This window comes from Anas platyrhynchos, chromosome 3 (assembly GCF_047663525.1).
Source record: "Anas platyrhynchos isolate ZD024472 breed Pekin duck chromosome 3, IASCAAS_PekinDuck_T2T, whole genome shotgun sequence".
Taxonomy (NCBI): domain Eukaryota; kingdom Metazoa; phylum Chordata; class Aves; order Anseriformes; family Anatidae; genus Anas; species Anas platyrhynchos.
The window spans coordinates 107,899,215-107,922,322 of NC_092589.1; the positions used below are offsets into that span (position 1 = coordinate 107,899,215).

General features: G+C 36.3%; 1 protein-coding gene across 1 annotated transcript; it reads left to right on the plus strand.

The window, feature by feature from the left end:
- The first annotated feature begins 672 nt into the window (after positions 1-672).
- Positions 673-19,966, plus strand: DDX1 (DEAD-box helicase 1). The gene is made up of 26 exons (XM_027455254.3): positions 673-779; positions 2,023-2,074; positions 3,066-3,129; positions 3,827-3,856; positions 4,103-4,199; positions 5,015-5,062; positions 5,196-5,279; positions 6,181-6,264; positions 6,698-6,774; positions 8,058-8,130; positions 8,239-8,315; positions 9,105-9,219; positions 9,691-9,829; positions 10,629-10,689; positions 11,794-11,892; positions 12,576-12,665; positions 13,218-13,406; positions 15,832-15,883; positions 16,042-16,188; positions 16,863-16,954; positions 17,559-17,631; positions 18,033-18,105; positions 18,222-18,264; positions 18,491-18,586; positions 19,216-19,336; positions 19,640-19,966. Exons 1-26 carry the CDS (start codon positions 764-766, stop codon positions 19,768-19,770), a joined length of 2,223 nt encoding a protein of 740 aa, XP_027311055.1. The 5' UTR covers positions 673-763; the 3' UTR covers positions 19,771-19,966.
- Positions 19,967-23,108: the final 3,142 nt, after the last annotated feature.

A 23,108-nucleotide genomic window follows, 5' to 3' on the forward strand; every position in this document is an offset into this window, starting at 1 on the left:
GGAATCTAATTTTATTTTAACAGTAACAATCCAGAGATTCTTGCCTTTAACTTCGCTAGAAGTTATCTTGGCAAAAGACTGTGAAGAATGCATGGAAGCTTCCGTAAAAAACGTAGAAGAATGTATAAATCTGTAAAATAAAAAAAATTGATGTGTTATCTGTGTGAAAGTACACGTGTTATCTAGCTGCAAAGATACTTCTATACACAGAAAACTCAGAATGCTTTGTACCAAGTATCTTTATTACCAAAATCTACGCAAACGTGAATTACAATAGAACTCACTTAAGATTACAATACCAAATGTAAATGTAAAGCAGATTCTTACTGTAAAGGGACACTTTACAGTTTAAATCGTAAGTTACCACAGTTGTAAACTTAACAAACAGCTCTCCTGACTTTAATATCTGTGTAAAGCTCTAAATACCAGGCCAAGATAGCGGAGGTTTTATGTGAAGGGGAGGTTTTATATGAAGGGGAGAGAAGAAGAAACAAAAAAAAAAAAAAAAATCTTTCAGGAAGGTGAAAAAACCGTGAGCAGGTCATCCGAGTATGCCCTTAAAAACTTAAAATCCACAAAACAACAAAAAATAATTTTTTCTTCCTTCTCCGCGTAGCAGCCCGGACTTATATACGCGATGCACACACGAACAGGCGGGGGTCGGAACGTGCGGCGTGGCGCTCTCTGCTGCCCCCCGGCACCCTAAAGCGGCATCTCTGGGCTGCGCCTGCGCTCTGCGGGAGGGGAGTCTGGCAGTGCCAAGATGGCGGCGTTCTCGGGTACGTGGTGCGGGGCAGGGCTGGGGGAGGCCAAGCGCTGGGAGACCCCTCTGGGGCCTGGGTCTGACGGGGCCTTGTGGGGGTGTAGAGGAGGAGGTGGTTCCCGGTGGGCAGTAGGGGCTCGCTGTAGTACATGCGTCGCTACGCAGTAGGCCTAGGGAGGCGCAGATGCTATTCTGGCTGCCCAGGTTTTGGCAGGCCAGCAGGTGTGCTCGCCTCAGTGGGTTTGCTGGATTTTAGGGCGTATGTGGCATGCGTGTACCTGGTAAATGGGGCTGCTTGGAGGTTAAGGCTGACTCCTTAATGTGAGTCGTTTCTACAACGGGAAGCTTATGGCAACTGTTTTGTGTACTGCAGTGATTCGTAACGTTTTAGGAGCAACCCCATCCTGTGTTAGGTAGTTGTGGAAAGCAATAAGATCTCCCATGAGCTTCCTCTTCCCCACGCTAAACAAACTCAGTGCCTTATCATGATTAAAATGTCTGTCTAAACCATAATAGAAGATTTTTTTCCTAAAGTAGCACACATCACTGTTGGTACTGTTGTTTCCCTCTTCCTATATACGCACCCAGACAATCACCATACATCATCATCAAGGGAAATACTGAAGCTCCTTTAGACCTGAAGATAAGTTTGGGTGGTGGACAGGTTTATTTTTATTAAATAGTGGAGGAAAACTTATATTGTGCCATCGCTAGTTGTTTTATTCGTTAGTACGCACTGAAAGAACTTAATCAGCATAAATGGGAAGTATGCTAAAAGTGCAAAGACTGTTTAAGGGATTTATCTCTCAATTGCAATTAATAATAACTTGTTGCTAAGAAAAAACTTTTTGATTATGTGGTTTGTGTGAGGCTTTAGGAGTAAATAATTGAAGACTGAAGCTTTCTGAAAACAATGAAAATAAAACATTCCCCCACTTCTTAGTAGTATTCCTATTACTATAGCAAATGTAAGAATGATTTTTGGCTGTATGCATATGTATGTGTTAACCAAGTTTTTGGTGTGTATATATACACACTGTCATGCGCTGGCTTTCTGTGTGCGTGGAAAATTAGCGTGTGACAGTGTGAAGACTAACATGTAAACATTTGCTTAAAGAACGTAATACATATATTTATTTTTGCTTGTAATTGAAAATTTCCAAGTGGAAACACTTCATTCTGGGCTATGTTGATGTAACTAACACTGCTTGTTATTTGTGTTTTGTCTTATTATTATTATTATTATTTTTGTCTTGCAGAAATGGGTGTTATGCCTGAGATAGCTCAAGCAGTGGAGGAGATGGATTGGCTGTAAGTAGGCTTACCTTTGGGCCTGGCAAAATCAAATTTGCCTTTCAGTGATGTATCACGTGCTTCTGGAAATACCCACTTTTTTGTAATGTGATAGCAGGGGTATATATTTCCTTTTAGCATTGTTGCATCTCTTACATTTCCTCATAGTGTGAGCAGCTGAAGATCAAACTGTAACTGCAGTGGTAACACAAGCTTGGACGAGCAAAGTATGACAGCTTATGCTTCAGTGTCATTTGTTTGACAAAAGCCCCTGTACTTCAGGTTTATTTACTATGTATTGTGGGATTGCTATATGAAATACTGTCATTTAAATGATGTATGTTCAGTAAGCGTTCTCCAAACTGTAGGCTGAATTTGTGTTTTTCAGGGTTGATGACTGAGTGTGTTATTTTACCAGAGTTATTCTTCCTGGTGTTAGTTGCTTATTGGGTTGAAATTCAGTATTTTAAAGCTAGTTTTGAATTGTAATTTTGAATGAATGTTACCTGTATGGATAGTCTTAATTTATGTAATTCTTTTCCTGTATACATGGCATTAATTTGCTGAGATGGTTTCAAGATACTAGTTACATTTATTTCATTAATTTATTTTCCAGTATTAAGTAGGAATTTTGTAAATGAGGACTATGTAAGTGGCTTTAAAAGTGAACCATACTGGAAGGGAAGAAATCTGTAAATCAATAATTAATCTTTTCCTTCTGTCATTAGCATAGTGAGGTAAGATATGGACCTCTTCTTGGGGTGCAATTGAATTCGCTGCATCCACTTGTCACTTCCTGTCAAAGCACATCAGCTATTCTAAACCTTCCGTGTAAATTTGTACCTCTTCACTTCCTCAGCAGCAAACCAGGAGGAATAACTTTCACCTGCTATTCCGCATCTTACGTTACTGATACATTGAAGTGATATCTATAGGTTCTTGTGTAAGCAAAAATCTTTTTTTTTTCTTCTGATAACCTCTATTTGTATAAATGTGTTCTTTCCTATAGTCTTCCTACAGATATTCAAGCAGAATCTATCCCATTGATCCTGGGAGGTGGTGATGTGCTTATGGTATGTATGCAGGACAGCCGTGTTCCAAGGAAGTGTGTGTCTCTTGCCTGAGTGTGCACTGTTTCCAGAACCCTTCTTTCCGGAAGGGTCTGTAATTACACTTGTTCTTCTGTCCTCCTTAAGTGGAAAAATACATCCTTGAACTAAAAACTATAGAGTTTCTGGTGTGTTTCCACCTGTTCTTGCAGGTGGAATTCATTCTTCTTAGGCTTTCAGTTTCTGACAACTAGACAGTTTGACGGGCACTGCTACATGTGTGAAAGCTAACTGATCTCCCCTACTCTACTCTTCACCTGACACAGAACTGCATGAAACGTGACAAATACCATCTTAACAAGTGCTTCAGTCTCAATAACCTTAAAAATACCCGATTGGCATACTTGGGTGTCATGCTTTCTGCAGGTTCTGTAATCAGAGTGATGCCTCCTGTAATCTTCTGTAGCACCTTGAGAACTCAGACATACATAGATAGCTCCCCTGGTGAATTCTGGGAGCTGTTATGTTCCAAGTGCATTGAAAAGGTTTTGTGTTTGTATTTGTCTGATTTCTGTGAAGCAGTGGTATTACTCTTTAAGATCTTCTATATTATGCAGAGGTAAAAGTAACCTTAATTTATAGTTTGTTAAAATAGAGCTGTAGAACAATCCTTAGAGTGGAAGCTGTAACTCTGATTAAACTTAAATTTTTCTTCCTGTAGGCTGCAGAAACGGGCAGTGGAAAAACTGGTGTAAGTAATCAATTTTAATTCTAATAGAAAGTAGTAGAATGTACAAGTATTTTATGTGGTAAGATGCATGGTGTTTGTGTATGCATACAGAGAGAATATGTATATATTTGACTATGTTTTTAAACAAACAATTAGATATGCTTTAAAGTCTTTCAAAGCTATGGGTATTTCAACTGAAAACCAGACTGTCTGTATATATGGAAATACCTGCATAGATGGTGGAAGAAAAATAACATTATATTTCAGGCTTTTAGCATTCCAGTTATCCAGATTGTTTATGAAACACTGAAGGACCAGATGGAAGGGAAGAAAGGGAAAGCAACTATTAAAACTGGTGGAGCAGGTGAGCTTTCATCTTTCCCTCTTCCAAAGTTTAGACTGCTGTTAATTCATGTCAATTCCATAACACCACAAAGTGAAGGCAGCCTGACTTGCCATTGAACAGATACTTTTTTAAAACTTTGGGGTAATGTGAATAGAATACAATTACTTCAGATAATATAAAATTACAAATATAAACTTAATGGTGTTAATAATGGGAAGAACTGGGATGCATTGGGCTATGCAGATTTGAATTCAGAAATGTTGAACTGAGATGGCGATATGCAGGGCCAGAACCTGCTGATATAGTATGGATTGTAATCATAGTGTTATTCGCACAGTATGCAAGTGTCTAATATAGATGTCCTTTTAAATAGACTTGCAACTTGAGAGCTAGTAAATGTGTTCAGTCTGTAGTAGTTACAGATTGAGACTTGTCACCAACAATAACTGTAAAAACAAAATTTTGAAAATGTTAATGGAAGTACTAACCTTTCAGTTTTTACTGATAATGACTGCTGCAGTGTTGACAGTGCAGTTCATTTACACTCTGGCTTACCTTATAAGTGTCTTTATTGTTTTCAGTTGTATTTTTAAGCAATTTAATCTGTGCTGCATTTAATGGAATAATTCAAATTTGCATAAGTTAGCTTTGTATTAGGCAGCTCTAAGTTTTTAGGCCTTTGCTGACCTAGAGGGTTTGAATTGATTTGGAATAAGGCTGCCTTCCCAAAATATTAAGCTAGGTGGCAGAGACGATGTGAAATTTGAATTTGAGTTCTCCAGGCTTAACCTTGTTGCTTTAAAGAATTTTCTCTTTCTGTCTTTCAAACTTAGTGCTCAATAAATGGCAGATGAACCCATATGATAGAGGATCAGCTTTTGGTGAGTTATCTTAATTGTTATTGTATTTGAAATGTTCACATTGTGAAACAAAAAGAATAAAATACGTACAAAGCTTTCTTTAAAAAACTGTTAAAAAAGCGTTTTCTATATAAAACTGTCTTGTCATTTTCAGCAATTGGATCAGATGGTCTGTGTTGCCAAAGCAGGGAAGTAAAAGAATGGCATGGATGCAGAGCAACTAGAGGCGTGACTAAAGGTAGCTATAAAACAACATATTTCAGGCTCCTAAAAATCTCAGCTGAAACACCCACTTAGCACCTATTGTTAATGTAGACAGTCGCATTTCAAATTTGCTGTCTATCTAAGCAAATGTGCCATTACTCAATTTACTGCTAGCTGAAGACTTTCGAAAGGCAAATAAAATACTTTAGTTTGTTTTTCTCTCCTTGTCTTGTAAACTGCCTTTTCCTGATTGGGGATTGTGTCAGAGGTGAGGCATTCATAACTGGTGTTTATTAGAACATATCCTATTAAATGTCATGAATAGGAAATAGCTATTCACACAGTACTTCCAATTATTTCCCCCATAGGTACATGCATGCACAGATTTCATGGTTATCTGGTTGAAGTTGGGAGGCCAATCCCAACTGTTTAGTTGGAAGCAGAGAGTCATGCTGACACTCCAGTGATTTTAGGTGGGTGTTCAGAATGACCCTTGAGCAGTCTGATTTCATCAGGTGTGCACACAAGCATGTAGTCTATACATGGCAACCAACTGAACGCAGGTCAAGTTAGACAGCAAGTTGTCAGTGCTAGTGCATACTGGTGTTCTTGCAGTGATTTAGCAGACCCCTGGGGTTTTGAGTTTAATCAAATGCTGTGGATTCTGGAGAATCACAGGTGTCACTAGCTTACCAGTTTTTACTAGTTATTTGAAGACTTTCACACACTACCTCTGAGCACATACTTTTTCGTCTCTTAGGCCTGCTGTTTTCCAGTACATGTTTCTCCATTGAGGTACATAGGTACTTACAGATCACTTTCACTCTAACGCAATAGGGTAGAAATGTTAGACGTTTGGTGATTCTGGACTGCCAAACTGAACCACCTCAATGAAATTGAAATTAAGGTGTTTTTTTATCTTTTTTCCCTTAAAGGAAAATACTACTATGAAGTGTCTTGTCATGACCAAGGCTTGTGCAGAGTTGGTTGGTCAACTATGCAGGCATCACTAGATTTGGGTGAGTTTCATCTTAAGAAGGTGGATCTACTGTAATCCTGTAGACATTATGAAATGGCTGGAATCCTGTTCTCTTCTTGCAGAGAAGGGATTCCTTGGGAAGGTTAGCAATATCAGTGAATTCAAAACTTGTACAGATCTTCTGCTTGTAAGAAGAAATCTGTATAGATGATGATGATACTTTTGTGATGTTTTTCCTTTTATTTCTCTCTTTTTATGAGGATGACTAGAGTACCAGTATACTGGTCAAAGATTAGTTCATAATACATCAAACTAGGAGTCTTCAGTTAACACTGAGTATTATTATTGACATTGTAAAAGTTTCAGTTGGTAATATAAATGATAATGGACAAAGAAGAGCTGGAGGGAGGTGGGGGGAGGGAATGTAACCTGTCAGCCAAACAATAAAAGGCCTTACTGTGCCTTGTTTTCAGGCACTGATAAATTTGGCTTTGGATTTGGTGGCACTGGTAAGAAATCTCACAATAAGCAATTTGACAGCTATGGTGAGGTAAGTTTGAATTACTTACTAATAAAGAACATTGCAATTAATTTCTCAATTTCTTCATGTTTGTTTTTTTTTAATATTTTTTTTATCTTGGTTACATGCTATAGCAATCAATGCTTTCCTAGCAGTGCCAAATTTTTAAGGTAAAGTTGCGAAGTAAAAATACCATGAAACCTCAAAGCATTTTTGGACAAAAGCACATTAACTAGATCAAACAAAAGCAGTTAGTATGTTGGATTTTTGATAGTGGCTAGACCACAAAGATGTTGATTTATTTAGACGATAAAACTCTTATGTGTGTTATAGGTTAATGGTTAACTGATCTCTTGGATTTATTTCTTGACTTATTTCAGTGTTAGCTTGAATAACATCCCATCTGTATGCATTGGTGGATGTCAAAGTAAGGGCATGGAAACCTGTATACTGGCAATTGAAGTCCCAAAAAAACTCAAAACACATACTTCAATGCCAGTAAGGTATTGAAGTCAGGCTTAATTTCTGCCAGTTAGTTGGATATACCATTACAAATATCTTGATACACTCTTCTGAAAACACCTACCAGGAATATCTGTGGTGTTTTTTGTGTAGTGTGCATTCTGCATGCATGAATGTTTAAGCATAACTTATATAAATATGAAGAGCACAGTAGAAATGTCTTTTTGTGGTATTAGCAAATTGTCAATACTGTAAAATTTGCAGCTTTTACTATTTTAGTTTTTTAAGTGACTTCTGATCTGTTGAACTTGAAAAGGCACTTCACAGTATAAAAGTTTTTATTAAATACCTTTACAATGAGAAGACTTAAAATGATTTAAATGAAATATTTAAATTTGTAGGAGGTATTAAATGTATGCTACATGAGTTAGTCTTTTCAGTAACCAGAAGATAGGTTTCTATTAGTCTTTGATGCTCTAAACTTGGATTTACATTGGCTACTAAATGCATGATTAATGCACATCTTCATAATACAGAATTCTTCCAGGTAAATGACTAGAATTTATCATTGTAAAGGCATTTGAGCAAATTTAAAGCAGCAATAACAGTTTTAATATCTAAGATAAATTGGGCAGCTTACTGAAGATGTGTAATCAAAAATGTGAATGTTGTTTATGTTAGTAATATTGGGGTAAAAATAGAACTTGCTTGTCCTGAAAATAAGTGTTTAGTAGGGAGAAATATGAAAACTGTAAAAGTTGGCAGAATGCAAACACTGTTTTTTTTTTTATTTTTTAATACAATAAACAACCCCAAAATTTGTGAGTTTAACAAAGTTCTTTTCATTGTAGGAATTCACTATGCATGATACAATTGGATGTTATCTAGATTTAGATAAAGGACAAATAAAATTTTCCAAAAATGGTAAGTTTTCTTCACTTTATTCTTTGGAATTTAACTTGAATGCTCACATGGCTGGGGAGGGCGGATGTGCATACATGCGGAGTCTGACTGAATGGTCCCTACTTTCAGGGAAAGACCTTGGCCTTGCGTTTGAAATCCCACCACACATAAGGAACCAGGCACTCTTTGCAGCTTGTGTGCTGAAGGTAACTTAGGAATATCACAAATGCACGAGTTCCAGAAAACTGGTGTAGTTCTGATAGAGCAACTACTGTACAATTACTGTAGTTATGCTTTCACTATTTTTCTTTCTGCGCACTAGTAATCCACTACTGTAGTGGTCATCAGTGCGTTAGCTTTGAGGACTCCTCAAGCTAAATACTGGATATCTTAATTCAAACTGAAATACCAAAACTTTAATGTAAGGGTAGAATAGCTTGGAGCAAGAATTACCTTTATTAAACTTCAGTATAGTGTGATTCCACAGAGATAAGAAAGCAACTTTATAAGTGGTCTCCCTGAACCCTTAAGTTTCCTGTTTCATTTACTCTTAACATTCTGTAAATCTAATAGTGTGTCTTTGTTTTCTTCATTCTCTCTGGGGTGATGAGTAAAGGGCTTAGCACATCTTTTTGGTGGTCAGAGAAATGTACAAATCTAAAAATTATATTGGCTTGTTTTTTAATTATGCTTAGTTGTCAAATATGAATAAAACAAATCTTAAAAGTTTCAGCATATCTGTAACTGTAAGAATACTTTGATGTAGAATAAAAGAGAATATTCTTGTAGAAGAACTAGAATGAAGCACAAACTGTCTGGCAGGCTTTAGACTTCTTGGGGAAGGAGAATGTGAAGGGAGGGGAAAAAACACCACATTCCCTATCTCCACACATGCCTCTTTGTTTAGCTGGTTTCTCATGGGGAAGCTACTTGTAAAATGAAAAACAATTTCACGTGGTCTCTTGAATCTGTATGACTATTTTGTTGAAATCTAGAATGCTGAATTAAAATTCAATTTTGGCGAAGAAGACTTCAAGTTTCCCCCAAAAGATGGCTATATTGGACTCTGCAAGGCTCCCGATGGTAGTGTTGTAAAATCACAACATGCAGGTAAGGTTTGACCTTTTAAATTTCTCCATTGTATTTTAAGGTTGTCTGAATACGAATTTTGATCACTTCAATTTCTTAATTTCTGCTGTACTCAGGGTCTTAGAATACTAACACCTTAGTGGTAGCAAAACTAGAGCTTTTTCAGTAGTCTTCAGGGTTGTCTTCAATGGAAATTGCAAATAGTCCTATGCTTGGAATTTTTGAAATGTATCAGATGAGTAAACTTCTCTTAAATAGGTTACTGCAGGGTATCTACTTAGAAAACAAGTGTCTGGTTTTTAAGCTGTATGATAAAAATTATGTTGCATGGCCAGTATACTATTGTAATGGCAAGACTTGTATTTTTTGAATATTAATCTGAAGCAGAATATTCCCTTCTGTGGAATATTTAGAATCACAAGTTTGTTTACAATAATAAATTCCAAGATAGGTATGTACTCTGTCTCTAACTGCTCTTTTTTTTAATCTTAGGAAATGCACAAGTGGTTCAAACACAGAACCTTCCAAATGCTCCAAAAGCATTGATTGTTGAACCATCTAGAGAGCTAGCAGAACAAACTTTGAACAATGTGAAGCAGTTCAAAAAATATGTTGATAATCCCAAATTAAGGTAACAGCGCATCTGATACTTAGGTTGTGTTCATGACATTGTCCGTGGACATGACTTGGAGGGTGGGGTTCTACTTTGTTGCTACATGGACCTTAATCTGCAGTGCTACTGGTAATAGTCTCAGCAATACCAGCTACCAGTCAATCTTCGAATTCTTACCCTGTAGTCTGACTCCAACAGGTGGCTATATACAAGGTCTGCTCTGCTTACATTGCGGTGTTCATAGAACAAATGTTGCACTTAAAAGCACTGGATTGCAATCCAAACAACAAATAAAGTTTGTCTACAGGATGCTTTAGTCTAAAGTTTTTCCTGTTTAAATTGTGCTTATAAAAAAAAAAAGACATGTCTACGTATTAAAGTACAGTCAGTTCACAAGAGTGCTTTTAATGGAATAGCATGTTACTAGTAATAGGGAGAGACAAATTAAGATGTAAGATTAATTTAGCTTGGCTATTTGCATTGCTAGCTTTCAAAAATACAAGGAACTTAGAAAGTGAATTTTTCCTTAAGATTATAAGGAACAGATCCTTTTTCTAAAGGTATTAAATATTTAACATTAACTAATTTCACAACAATAATTAAATAATGAATTAAAATACAATTTAAAACTTTCTCAAAGTACCATATGCTATATAAGAGGAAGAATTTTTATTTTTTAGTATTTTGTTCCTAATTACTGTTCAGAAATGTTAATCACTATTAATAGTGGAATCAGTCTTCAGCCTGTTACTTTCTCTCCTGAATACAACAAAAATTTACCAAATGTCAAAATACATTGATGTAATGTTTGTTTTAGGGAACTGCTGATTATTGGTGGGGTTGCTGCAAGAGATCAACTCTCTGTGCTGGAACAAGGAGTAAGTTGTATTTATTTTTGTTCATACGACTTAATAGTTTAGGTTCTAAATAACTCATGGTGTCCCTGGAGAACAGTAATAATACTTCCTGTGACTTCTGTAAACCTGCTAAAAAGAGACCATGCAGCTGATAGCAAGCTCATATTGTGCTGTTTTAGCTTTTTTCATTTCATTTCCATGGCAACTCTCACTGCAAATGCTTATGGTATTTGATCAAATTCTGTTAGGTCTTGAGTACTGCTGAAAATTTTAAAATAGAAGTGTACCTTTATATTTGTTGTTAATTATCAGGATAGAGACAGGTTTCTTACTAACTTCTTCACGTATATGCAAATAAAACTGCTCTGCAATTGTCCACATCAAGCTACACCAAAAACCAATCCTATGCAGGAGGACCCAGCTTAGTTTCTGCAGCACGGAATGTACAGTCAATTCAGTTGTCCCTTAGGACAATTTGTGCCTTTATTCAAGGCACAAAAGTGAGACTCGATCACTGTTAAGGAGTTTTTTCAGTGTCTCTAGCTGCCAAAATCAGACATTTCTCCTAAGCAGGTTTGAACTGGAAGATTGCTAGACTTTGATATGAATCATAGTGTTATGGCTTAGTGGACTTGTTAGCGTTAGGTCATGGGTTGGACTAGGTGATCTTGAGGGCCTCTTCCAACCTAAATGATTATACGATAAATTTGTGATGATGAACCCTTCCATCTTGCAAGATCTTAAGTATATTTCTATGGTTGGTAGACTTTAACTCTCTTACTGTGGAAATATACTTGAATTTATTTTATTCCTATTTAAAATCAGATTTGTTGCCTGGAGAGCTTATGGAATCTCTGCCCTTGAAGATGTCAAAATTTTACTGGGCAGGGTCCTGAGAATTCTAAAGCAAATTGGAAGTTGTCCTTTGGTTGTGATGTATGTCATATGGGACCAGATGACCACAAGATGTCCCTCCAATACAAATCATTCTAGCAATCTGTGGTTATAATTCATAGAAAATAGGATATCATACGGCTGATTGTTTCACATACTGAAGTTTAAGCAAAGCTGGTGGTGCCTCCAAGTTAGCTACGGGATCAATTAATGCTCTTCTGTATTTCATAGGTGGATATTGTTGTTGGAACTCCTGGAAGACTGGATGACCTGGTCTCAACAGGAAAGCTTAATTTATCTCAAGTTAGATTCCTCGTTCTGGATGAAGCTGTATGTAGAGAACTAAATGATACTCAAGTTCTGTTCTTAAATGCAGTATAACATTTCTTAGTTGTAATGAAACAACATTGCTTTGTAGCATTTAGTGCTTAAATTAGCTACTTCTAGAGTAGTCCAGGTTAATCTCCTTGTTGTTTAAGTGTAACAAACTACACAACTTCCTCTTGTTGCCTCTCTGTAAAGCTGTTTCTATTTTACCTAATAGAGAAGTATGTTTTAGTCTGTATTTATAAGATTAATGAAATAAGTCCCTGTCTCTGTCCAGCATAGTATTCAGGAAACTTGAAAGGACTAAGACTAGATAAGTGTTTCGATTACCCAGCAGGTCAGGAAGCCAGTGTATGTCCTACTCAATATGCTATGAAATGAGTGCCTCTCTTTCTTTCTTTGATCTGTAGAAGTATAGCTAAGCGTTCACATAATGTGCCGAGGAGTATTAGCTAGGAGAAGCAGCTGAAGCAGATGTTTAATTTCTTCTGAAGCATAGCAGCTGTGCTTGAAAATACTCTTTTTTTCCTCCTTAGTAGTAGTAATATCCTGAGTATGCATTGAGCTGTTCAGCTAATTAAATGAGTAGAACTGTTGAGACTACAAGTGTGTTGGTTATTTGACTGAGGTATGTAGGCTGACAAATAAGAACTGCACCTTTTTTCTCTCATTTTATTCATGTGTAGGATGGCCTTCTTCTCCAAGGTTATTCAGACTTCATAAACAGGATCCATAGTCAAATTCCTCAGATCACTTCAGATGGAAAGCGACTTCAGGTATAGAGTTTGTTCTTGTTTTGTTTGTTGGTTTTTTTTGTGGTGTGCCCTGCTGTCAGTTGTTGACTGTTGCATGGTATGGAACATTTCTTCTCTGAAGTAGTTTATTCTTCATTACACCTCTTGTCCACAAGTAGCACTTGTTCATTGGGTTCAGTAATTGCTAGCAAACGTATTTTTAGGATCCTAGATCTGAAGTCCAGTGTCTATCAGTATTTGGGTTACATGATACAAACGTATCTGAAAAATGGGAGATTACTTACACTCTTTCTAATGCTCTAATAATCATTTCTCAGTAATTCTGCTTTATTCCTCTTAAATTATTGTGTTTCTCTAAGAGAATAATTCAGTAACTTTGTCTTGACTCATCAGCAGAGTAGATGCTGTGATGAGAATAGCCGGTTTGGAAGACACTGTTGTGCTGCAGTGTGCTATTCAGCTACCACATGACGTTCTTGCAGTTCTACTTTTTTTGTTTTGTGTGTTTGTTTGTTTTTTGTTCTAGGAGAATCTGATCTTCAGTGGTATTCATGTGGCTTTTTTTCTTCTCAGGTGATCGTGTGTTCTGCAACACTGCATTCTTTTGATGTGAAAAAGCTGTCTGAAAAGATCATGCATTTTCCCACCTGGGTTGATCTAAAAGGAGAAGATTCTGTCCCTGAAACTGTACACCATGTAGTTGTGCCTGTTAATCCAAAAGCTGATAAACTCTGGGAAAGACTTGGCAAGAATCATATCAGAGTAAGTGGTCTATAAGTGGAACTTAGATTACTTGTTTGTGAATGTTTACTTATTTAATATGCAGGGTTGAGGCCCAGTGTTGTAGGATCTTTGCCAGCTATTGAAAGTTCAGTGTTTCTGAAATGTTTGTTCCATGTTAGTTAGCAGCCTAACGTTTGTAATGTCACAACAGTTTTTTAATGGTACAGTCTTATGAACATGATTGGGGAAAATACTGATGGAGTAGTGCTACCTTTTCAAGGTAGAGAGCAATGGCACCACACTGCTTATTCAGTCATTTCACAGCTAATGGTCTGTAGCTTCACTGGTTCTTCCTTCTCATCATTCACAAGAGACAGGTAAACTTCCCAACATACTTTTGATAGGAGGAAAAAAATAAGCACTTTACAGAAAGATGCATGTGAAATGAACAATTTTTAGAGGAATGGATTTAATCTCAAACTACATTTGAATGTTGGGTTTAAATTTTGCATTCACCTGACACCTGTTCAGGTGGGAAGCTTGTTGTTGAAGCCTTTAGTTTTCAAGCTCTGGATAACCTGGAGCTGTATTTTATTTTTTAGCAACTCATATGTGCTTAGGATCCGTAGGTTTTCTTAACATCTTGCTGTCTCTGGAATTTCCCTTTGTTAGGTCTGTTAGAGCATTTTAGTTACGTCTTAACATAAGTTCACTTCACTTGTATTTTAGGTTTGTATCTGATTCTAATATAGGAAAAAAACATACAAACAACCAGTTTCTTATGATGTAGCAATGATTATTCTATTGCTTTCAGATCTACATGAATAATTTTACTTTTCATTATATGAACCAGCTTTGTGTTTAGATTCAAAATGTTTCTTTAGTTAAAGGTAGATTAACTTGTCTGGTGGTAGAACAGAATGTTTAGATTAGCACGAAATTATATAAGGTTGAAAAGTAGTTTTTAACTTAAATGGAGTTAAGTATTTTCCTCCATGAAGTGTGGTCTAATGACTTGGTTTTGCTTAGTATGTTGGACCATATCCAAGTGAGGTTTTCTTGTCCCATAAAGCCAGAGTGATTTTTTTTCATTGTCTAATGTTCTAAAAGGCAGTTGATCATAAAAAGAAAAATTCTTAGTCTTGTCTGCTGTGAGATGTGCATACACATTTTGTGTCTTGCCCCCCCTCTTCTGAGGTTGCTATTTTAAGGTGAGACAGATCTCTATCAGAGAGGGTTGTGGAGTCTCCTTCTCTGGAGATAGTCAAAATCTGCCCAGATGTGATCCTGTGAAACATGCTGTAGGTGACCGTGGTTGAGCATGGGGGTTGGACTAAATGATCTCTGGAGGTCCCTTCCAACCTCAACCATTCTGTGGTTCTGTTTTGTGAGGTTTTGGTTCTTCAAGGTACTCTTCATTTGTGGATTTGAATCTATGTGGCTTGGTCAATTAATTGGAGTTTGAAGTGAAAACAAATATTTAAATAAAATAATTTTAGGTAATATGTCTTCTAAGTACTGGAAGGATTTCAAGTAACTGTAATTTTCACGTGACTTAAAAAGAATTTTGCATGTAACATCAGAAAACCAATTTGTCTAATGATCTTACCTGAACTCATTCTAAAGAACTAGCAACTTTTCCATTCCATGCATGAATTTATTCATAAATTGAAGAAATTCATAGGCATGTACAAAAATCCAAGATAGCACAACTACTTGTTTCTGTATTTTTTTAATTAAAATTTATTTAGGTAACACGTGCCTACACTTCAAGTTCATCTTGTATCTCTTAGTTGTTTAAAAAAGGGTGAATATCTTTGCCATGTTTATTGTTTTGTTTCTGCTGTCTTACCAAAAAACAGTTAGTTGAAAGGATATTTTATTTATTTCAAGTTCAAGGCTCTTTAATGTTTGTTCTCAGGTGATAGTATTGTGAACGGTACATTTAATGCCTGAATATTTTTTTAAACTTACAAGGGAGGGTTAGTGTGAACTTTAGAATCTGAGTTATCTCTATGTAATGGAGCCAGTCCTGCTGTCTCAAGCATTTTAGACGATTAAGAACAACGTTAATTTCATTATTTTATTTAAAAAGAAATCTAGGATATTAAATCTCATTTTAAAATTATTTCTTAGCTAGAAGCAGTCGCAATAAGTGAAATTTCAGGATTGTGAGTGTAAACAATTGATTCCATTCAAAAGGATAAATGAATTGCAGCTGGTCTTGTGTCTGGAATTTGGTTCTTAAGGCCTGCTGATGAACAGAAAGAGGGTTTTTAGTGACTAATGGGTTGATTGAGGAAAGTCTTTGCAGAGCTGAGAGGATGATGCAGGTTTTTATTAGAAACATTGAGTAAATTCTAAGTAGTTAGTAGTAGGTTTTCTTCCTCCATTCTTGTGATTGAATGTGGTTTAGCTACTGCTACAATGAAGTGGCTGAAGGTTGTTTGTGTTTTTTTCCTAGACTGACGAAGTACATGCAAAAGACAATACACGTCCTGGTGCTAACACTCCAGGTAAAAAAAAAAAAAAAAAAAAAAAGAGGGTGTAGTTTACCTGCTCTGCTAGTAAATGTTTACCTGTCTACACAAAGGCTAGAGATCTTTAAGTGCATACTGTTTAAAGGCTTTTTGTATTTTTAAATAATTGAAACAAAATATTTTCTTTAACTTAGAAATGTGGTCTGAAGCTATCAAAATTCTGAAGGGAGAGTACACTGTTCGGGCAATCAAAGAGCACAAGATGGATCAAGCCATTATTTTCTGCAGGACGAAAATAGATTGTGATAATATGGAGCAGTACTTCATCCAACAGGGCGGAGGTAGTATTTTCACCAGAACTCTATTCTATTCCCTTCCCTGCTTATTTTAAAGACAACTTTATGATGAGGTCATTGATATTCAGATATCACACAAATAAGACTGTGCCCAAGTTTTTTAACATAGGGCATAAAAGTCATGGCTCACTCCAGTGTGGGAGGAAGCCACGAATACCAGTTCTAGGCAGCTTTGAAGTGGGTAGAAACAGCCCATTGTGCGCCAAAATTTGAACTAGTAAGAAAGATGTATGGGGCCTCTACTGAAATGTAAGAAAGAATGAGAGGTTGTTGCTCTAGACACAGGAGGGAATGTGAGGATGCACAGAAATATAAATACGAGGAGACAGAAGGAGAAATACGAGAGCACACAGGAGGGTTGAAATAAGACACAAGGAGAAAGGTAAAGAGATGTATCTGGGGAAAGAAAGGGACGTTTAGACTAGAAAGGGGTGAGGAAATGTCTGCACAAAACCCTTCTGGTGAGGGGGGAAGAAACCTGTTTAATTATCTTGTTTTTACCAATGCCTGTATCAGTAACTAGAAGTTTGTTTTATGATAATAAATCAAGTGAAATTCCCCCAAGCTGAGACTTTTCCCCACATGTGCTTCTTTCACTGCTGTGTCGTGTTGTGCCATACCTTATATTTGATGTTATTAATGCATGGTAATTCTTTCAGGCCCTGATAGGAAGGGACATCAGTTCTCATGTGTCTGTCTGCATGGTGACAGAAAACCTCAAGAAAGAAAACAGAACCTGGAAAGATTTAAGGTGATGCAGCAGGTTCTAGCAGGCTTTTCCCTCATTTCCTAATATCTGAAGTCAGACCTTGTATGTTAATACATGCCCTCAATTTAAATTAAAATGGGTTTGGATGTTTTATAACTCTAAAACTCTAGAATTTCTAAAATTATAAGATGCAGTTTCTTTAAGTGGAAATCTATATTCAGTTAACATGACCTCTGAGTTTTCATTGATATTTTCATTGATAGGGTAGAGGTAGGTTTACTTATAAGTAAACCTAAATTTAAGCTCTGTAACAGATCATTATTTTCTAAAATTACTGTATCTTGAATATCAAAAAACAAATCAAATGATAGTTTAAATACTAAACTGTTGGGTTTGATTTTATTTTTTTTAAGACATTTATTGATTTATATTTGCCTTATCTTGCTGGGAAAAAATAAGGATGTAAACTGACCAAGCCATTCATGTTCAGAAAGCACTGTTGTACAGAAGAGCTTTATTTGAAGTATTGTGTAAATGTACAGATGTGCCTTCAAGGTACAGTAAATGGGAACAACTGCTGCTGTTTTAGTGCTTGGATTTTGGTTCGGTTTACTTAGTTCACCACTTGTAATAACTATGTTTTCAGAGGGGAGATGTCCGTTTCTTGATCTGCACGGACGTTGCAGCTAGAGGAATTGATATTCATGGTGTTCCCTATGGTAAGATATCACTCTTAAACCAAGCTATTGAATTTCTATATGGCTTTAATATATTTTCAGTCCTTTCAACGAATTAAAACAGGTAATGGGGAAGAAATTTTATGGTGGAAGCCTTAAATGTAGGTGGCACAGGTGGGTAATGACACCTGTAACTGCTCTAACAGAATGTTAAGTTCACATTTGATAGTGTGTATACGGGCTAAGAAGAAGGAGTGCAGTGATCAAAAGCATATTTACTTTAGTTGTGTGGTCTGTAACATTAGCTCACGTATTTAAAGTGTGTGTGTATATGTATATATGTGTATGTAAAGTGCATATATAAATATAAAATGCATATGTATGAAATGCCTAAGTATATGCACGCACATGCACACACGTTACGTGGATTGTGTCTTCTACAGTTATCAACGTCACACTCCCTGATGAAAAACAGAACTATGTTCACCGAATTGGGAGAGTAGGCCGAGCTGAAAGGTATGTATGTGTTCAGAGTAGACACCATACATTTTTGGACTTCTTTTTTTTGCTTTTAATAAGTTGGCAATAGTTGTTGAAATGCATTTTTCTCTTTCTTCCCCCCATTATTTCAGGATGGGTCTGGCAATCTCCCTTGTGGCAAAAGAAAAAGAAAAGGTAATTACACTCCAAAGCAAAATCGAACAGATGCTATTTACTGAAGTTCCATTCACAGCTGATGCCTGACTTTAACAGCCTGCATTGGAAAATTGCTGCTTCTTTCCTCCTTAACTGAAAGGAACTCTGGAAAGATATCTAGATTATTTTCCATGCTAGAACTATGAAAATGAATATACTAAACTATTTCTCAAAGTTTAAAAAGTTTGTTTTCCCTTATTTCTAGGTTTGGTATCATGTATGCAGTAGTCGTGGAAAAGGATGTTACAATACTAGACTGAAGGAAGAAGGAGGTTGTACTATATGGTACAATGAGATGCAGGTAAAACTTCTGCTTGACCAGAATGTTCTTACAGTACCTTAAGGGTGTTTCCAAGAAAGCTGGGGAGGAACTCTTTATCAGGGATTGTATTGATGGGACAAGGAGGAATGGTTTTAAACTAAAAAAAGTGCTTTAGTATGAGGATAGAGAGACACTGGAACAGGTTGCTCAGAGAAGCTGTGGATGCCCTATCCCTGACAGTGTTTAAGGCTAAGATGGATGGGGCTTTGAGCAACCTGGTATAGAGAGAGGTGTCTCTGTCCATGGCAGTGCGGTTGGGATTAAATGATCTCTAAGAACCCTCCTAATCCAAGCCTTTCTGTGGTTGACTCTGTGATTTCCTCTAAAAGACTGGATTATAGTCTGTCTTAACCATTTAGTTGAAGTACAGATCTATCTTCGAGGTGTTTATAACTTTACTTCCATTTGAAGAGGAAATTAGAGAACTTTGGAAATTATACTTTCTGTAAGTAGTGTATTGAATTTGGAAAAATTAGTCTTTGGTCTCCAAGCCTACATTGTTTCCTATATATAGTTTTTGTTGATGCTATTTGAATGGCATTCAAAAAAAGACTGTTATAACTGGAGTCTTAGAGCATAAGTGTAATTTAATTTATTTTTTCTTTTAGTTGCTGGGGGAGATTGAAGAACACTTAAACTGCACTATTGCCCAAATTGAACCAGACATAAAAGTGCCAGTAGATGACTTTGATGGGAAGGTTACATATGGGCAGAAAAGAGCGCTTGGTGGTAAGGAAAAAAAAAAACACTTTTGAGTTATGCTGCTATACAGGATCTAGTTTTTTGTTGTTATTGTTCTCTGCTTCATAATGACAAATTCATGGATTAAAAAAAAAAAAGTTAATTCTTTGCTGTCTCATGCGTTTGTTCCAATACAGCCTCTGGGTCGCAAGCAGCCAAAGTGAATTTATACCTGTTTTTATAGTTAACTTAAACTTTTTTTAAACTTTCTGAACGACTTTTGGTGAATGTTACTAGTTCTGCTGACAAATGGCTTTGAACATATCACTTAGACTGGGTCTTTTTTGGCAGGTGGACTCTATAAAGGCCATGTGGATATTCTGGCGCCTACAGTACAAGAGTTGGCTGCCCTTGAAAAGGAGGCTCAGACATCTTTCTTGCATCTTGGCTATCTTCCTAACCAGCTGTTCAGAACATTCTGATTGTGTCACACTTGAGACAAGGCTTGAGTTAATAAATATTCTACCCTAGAAATACAGAAATCTTGTACTGTCTCTTGAGTAGCAGTAGTAAGAAAAGGATTAAAATTCAATATACTTCTTGCATGATGAACAGCTTGTTCAGTGTTGTTAACTCTGTACTAGCTGTTGTCTTGATAAAATAAAAGATATCAAAGAATGGTTTCTGTTGATTTTGTTTTGTCTTCCCTTAAGAGTTGATTTGCAGAATCATTCTTTCCATAGGTTTTTAATTCATTGATAATACAAGTATAGTTAAGCAAATCTGGAAAATACTTAGCAAAGTTTAATTCTTTGCTAAGTATATGTAAAAAACTTCATTAACTTCATTAATTCTGTACTGTCATTTTTAATGCTGTGCTATTTAAAAGTGCATTCAGTTGTAGATAGATGCTTATATTTAAGATACTGAAGTAAAAAAATAGAAATAAAAGACAACTTCAGGAAGTATGTATTTGAAACTGAGTTATTCCAAAGCCAAAATGTTGGCTGAGTGTTTTGATTCTCTAAGATCAGATTTCTCTAAGGTGATGTCTTAAACTTGTGCAGCTGATCTTGTACAAAGAACTCTACATTATTTTGAGTTTATACAGAAGTAATGCACTAGCATCAAAGCAGTTTATAAGTCTGCATGAAAATCTGTCATGAAGTAGGATAGGTTAAAGTACTCAGTGCCTCTCACACTGTTTTCATGTGGCTTTCATTTGTTCAGATGAAGTTGTTGTCTAATTTGATTTTTTTTTTTTAACTTCTGTCTTTCTCTAGTGACTTTCCCCAGATACTAGTTAAGAAAACTTCAGTGACTTTACCTGCAAATTCTGTCACTTAAATATCAAAGGTCATTGGGAATGTCTGATAACCAGGAAGAGAAGTAACATTTTGCATTCGTTGTGAAGACTTCTAGTTGCAAAAGAAAAAACCTGCAATCTGCTTGCAGGAAGCTGTAAAAAATAAAATAAAATAAATCCAGTTGAATAAAGAAATGTTCCCATCCCCCTAGTGTTATTTGGAGAAGGTAGACTGAGAGTCCTAGCTAGCTTAATAAAATACACGGATTTCTCATTAAGTTGAGTAAATTTCAATATGAAATGCCATGACTGGTGTCACCTGATCATAAATTGGTAATGGTGAAATCCTTCCTTCAGCACCTTTTAATAATAATTTTTTTAAAGGGCGTGGTGGCGGGGAACTTAGCATTTGGATTTGGAACTAACTTTTGTTATATCAGTCCTTTCTCATCAGGACAATGTAATTAAATCTATTGATCATATGTGAAGCACAATTTATTGCAGTGCTAAAAATAATTTCAAATACAGGAGAAAATGTGCGATACATGCTTGCAAATTGAAATGTTGTGAAAATGAGTTTTGCCTAATTTACCTGGTTCATTTTAAAGTGCATTTTAATTCAGAGAACTTTGGAATTTGGGAAGAGGGTGGGGCTGGGGGAGGAAGGTACATGGAGTCAAAATCTTACCAGCACTGATCTTTTTATTAGGGAGTAATATTTAGAACAAATGTGCAAATTGTTCCAAGTGCTGATATGCTTCAAGCTGGCTATTGAGTACCTAGACTTAAGCATATGATGTCAAAATACTTAGGACTGCTTTATTCAGTTTTCTTTTTCACTCAAAATTGAAAGTGGTTTTAGGTGTGTGCCAGTGTCTGTTTAAAGCTTGTATTTCATTGGTGTAGAAGCTGAAATAACTGAAGTACCCTAATAAGTACTTTTTTTTTTGCCCTTCTCCAGAAGGGTTTTGCTGATGTTTTTTCAAGGGCTGTAGTATGAGAAGGAAGAAGAGAGGGAAAGAGGAACTTCAAATTGAGTTATCAAGAACGTAACTTGTGCTCAACAGGAAATCCAATCTGCCCTAAGAAAAGTAGATGAGATGTCTAAATTCTGAGGGATATAGCATATTCTTTATATTATTTTCAGTTACTGCTATCTTAAAACACTACAGGGGAAATTTTTCTGGAAAGCATAACTTCCTCAGTGTTTTTTTTTAAATGAAACTTTTAGAAAACCAAATGGAATTCTACTAAAATAACTTCAGACAACGGTCCCTGCCATGAAATCCCAGCATGTTTTTTGTCTTTTAATTTTATTTCAGAACACTTATGCCTTACCACCTAGTAACACTAAGCAGTAAGCCATTTGTAGCTAGAGTAGCTAAAAGGTAGGTACTTGCCTGTTGAAGCTGAGTGCCTTATTGTGTGTCTTTGTACTGGCACATCTGTGTGTGTATATAAACATAGGCTGCTTTAGATTTGTGGAAGTTCAGAGGGAGAGGGGTGTTTCAGTGTTTTTTGCTAACTTTTTTGTTAACTAACCATTGACTGACTACCTCTTGGTGGTGCTGGTGTTTCATGTATGGCTAGAGAAGCCGCAAGTATAGCAGTCTACTGCTTCCAATTGGGTCAATTATATTCCCCCTTTTCTGTTTTTTGTAGAAACAAACAAACTCCTAAACAAAAAAGAACTTAAAGCTATTAGAGCTGCTTGTATGGAGTACAAACTGGCAATGAAGGCCTCTTGCTTCACTGACTGACTTCTTGTTTCAGCTTGAATAAACATGCATTTTAAGCTGCTAGCATGGTTAATCCACTAACTTCTGGTTTAAATAGCTCATTCCTTGTCTGGATACAGCACTAATTCTTGCTACTGTACGTGCTAGAGCTATGTTTATTTTTCTTCTCAGTGTTGATTTCTAGAGCTGTCTAACTGAAAACAGCACGGAAAGATAGGCTTTCATAAGTGCCCCATGGAGGTATTTGCCACAATTTACTGGCTTTGGAGCTCTAAAATAATCCCATGTAGGTATGCTTGCTGTGCTCTGGCATTTCTGACCAAAAGGGGGAAATACGCAAAATTCAATATTAGTCTAAGAAAAATAAGAAGCTACTGTTTTTAAGGTCTATCTTTTTGTTTGTGGGGTTTTGTTTTTCCCTTAGGTATATTTTAATAACATCTGAAAATTGGGGTAGTGTGAGCTTTTTCTTTGTCTCTTTTAGTTTATAATTTACTTATTGGAGCACCCTTGTTTAATAGCTTTGTATTTTTGACTGATTTGCCTCAGTACAATGTCTTGAGAGAATTCACATTCTTATAGGATGATTAACTATTTGAGTATTTATAACTACTGGTAGTAATCTTTCTTTGTTTTCCTTTACACTCCCATAAAGGTTCCTTTTATGGAAGGGAAAAGGATACAGATGGTGTTTGCCACTCAGCGTCCAAATTGTTGAGCTGGGGCCCCCTTTTAGTATACTCCAAAGGCAGGAGTTCACTGGTCTCTTACGCTT

Bases quoted from the DNA above. Each gene is read 5' to 3' on its own strand.
- DDX1 (XM_027455254.3), top strand. The intron at 11,893-12,575 runs GTATGTAGAGAA...ATTCATGTGTAG, and splicing joins TCCTCGTTCTGGATGAAGCT to GATGGCCTTCTTCTCCAAGG. The intron at 16,955-17,558 runs GTGATGCAGCAG...CTATGTTTTCAG, and splicing joins AGAACCTGGAAAGATTTAAG to AGGGGAGATGTCCGTTTCTT.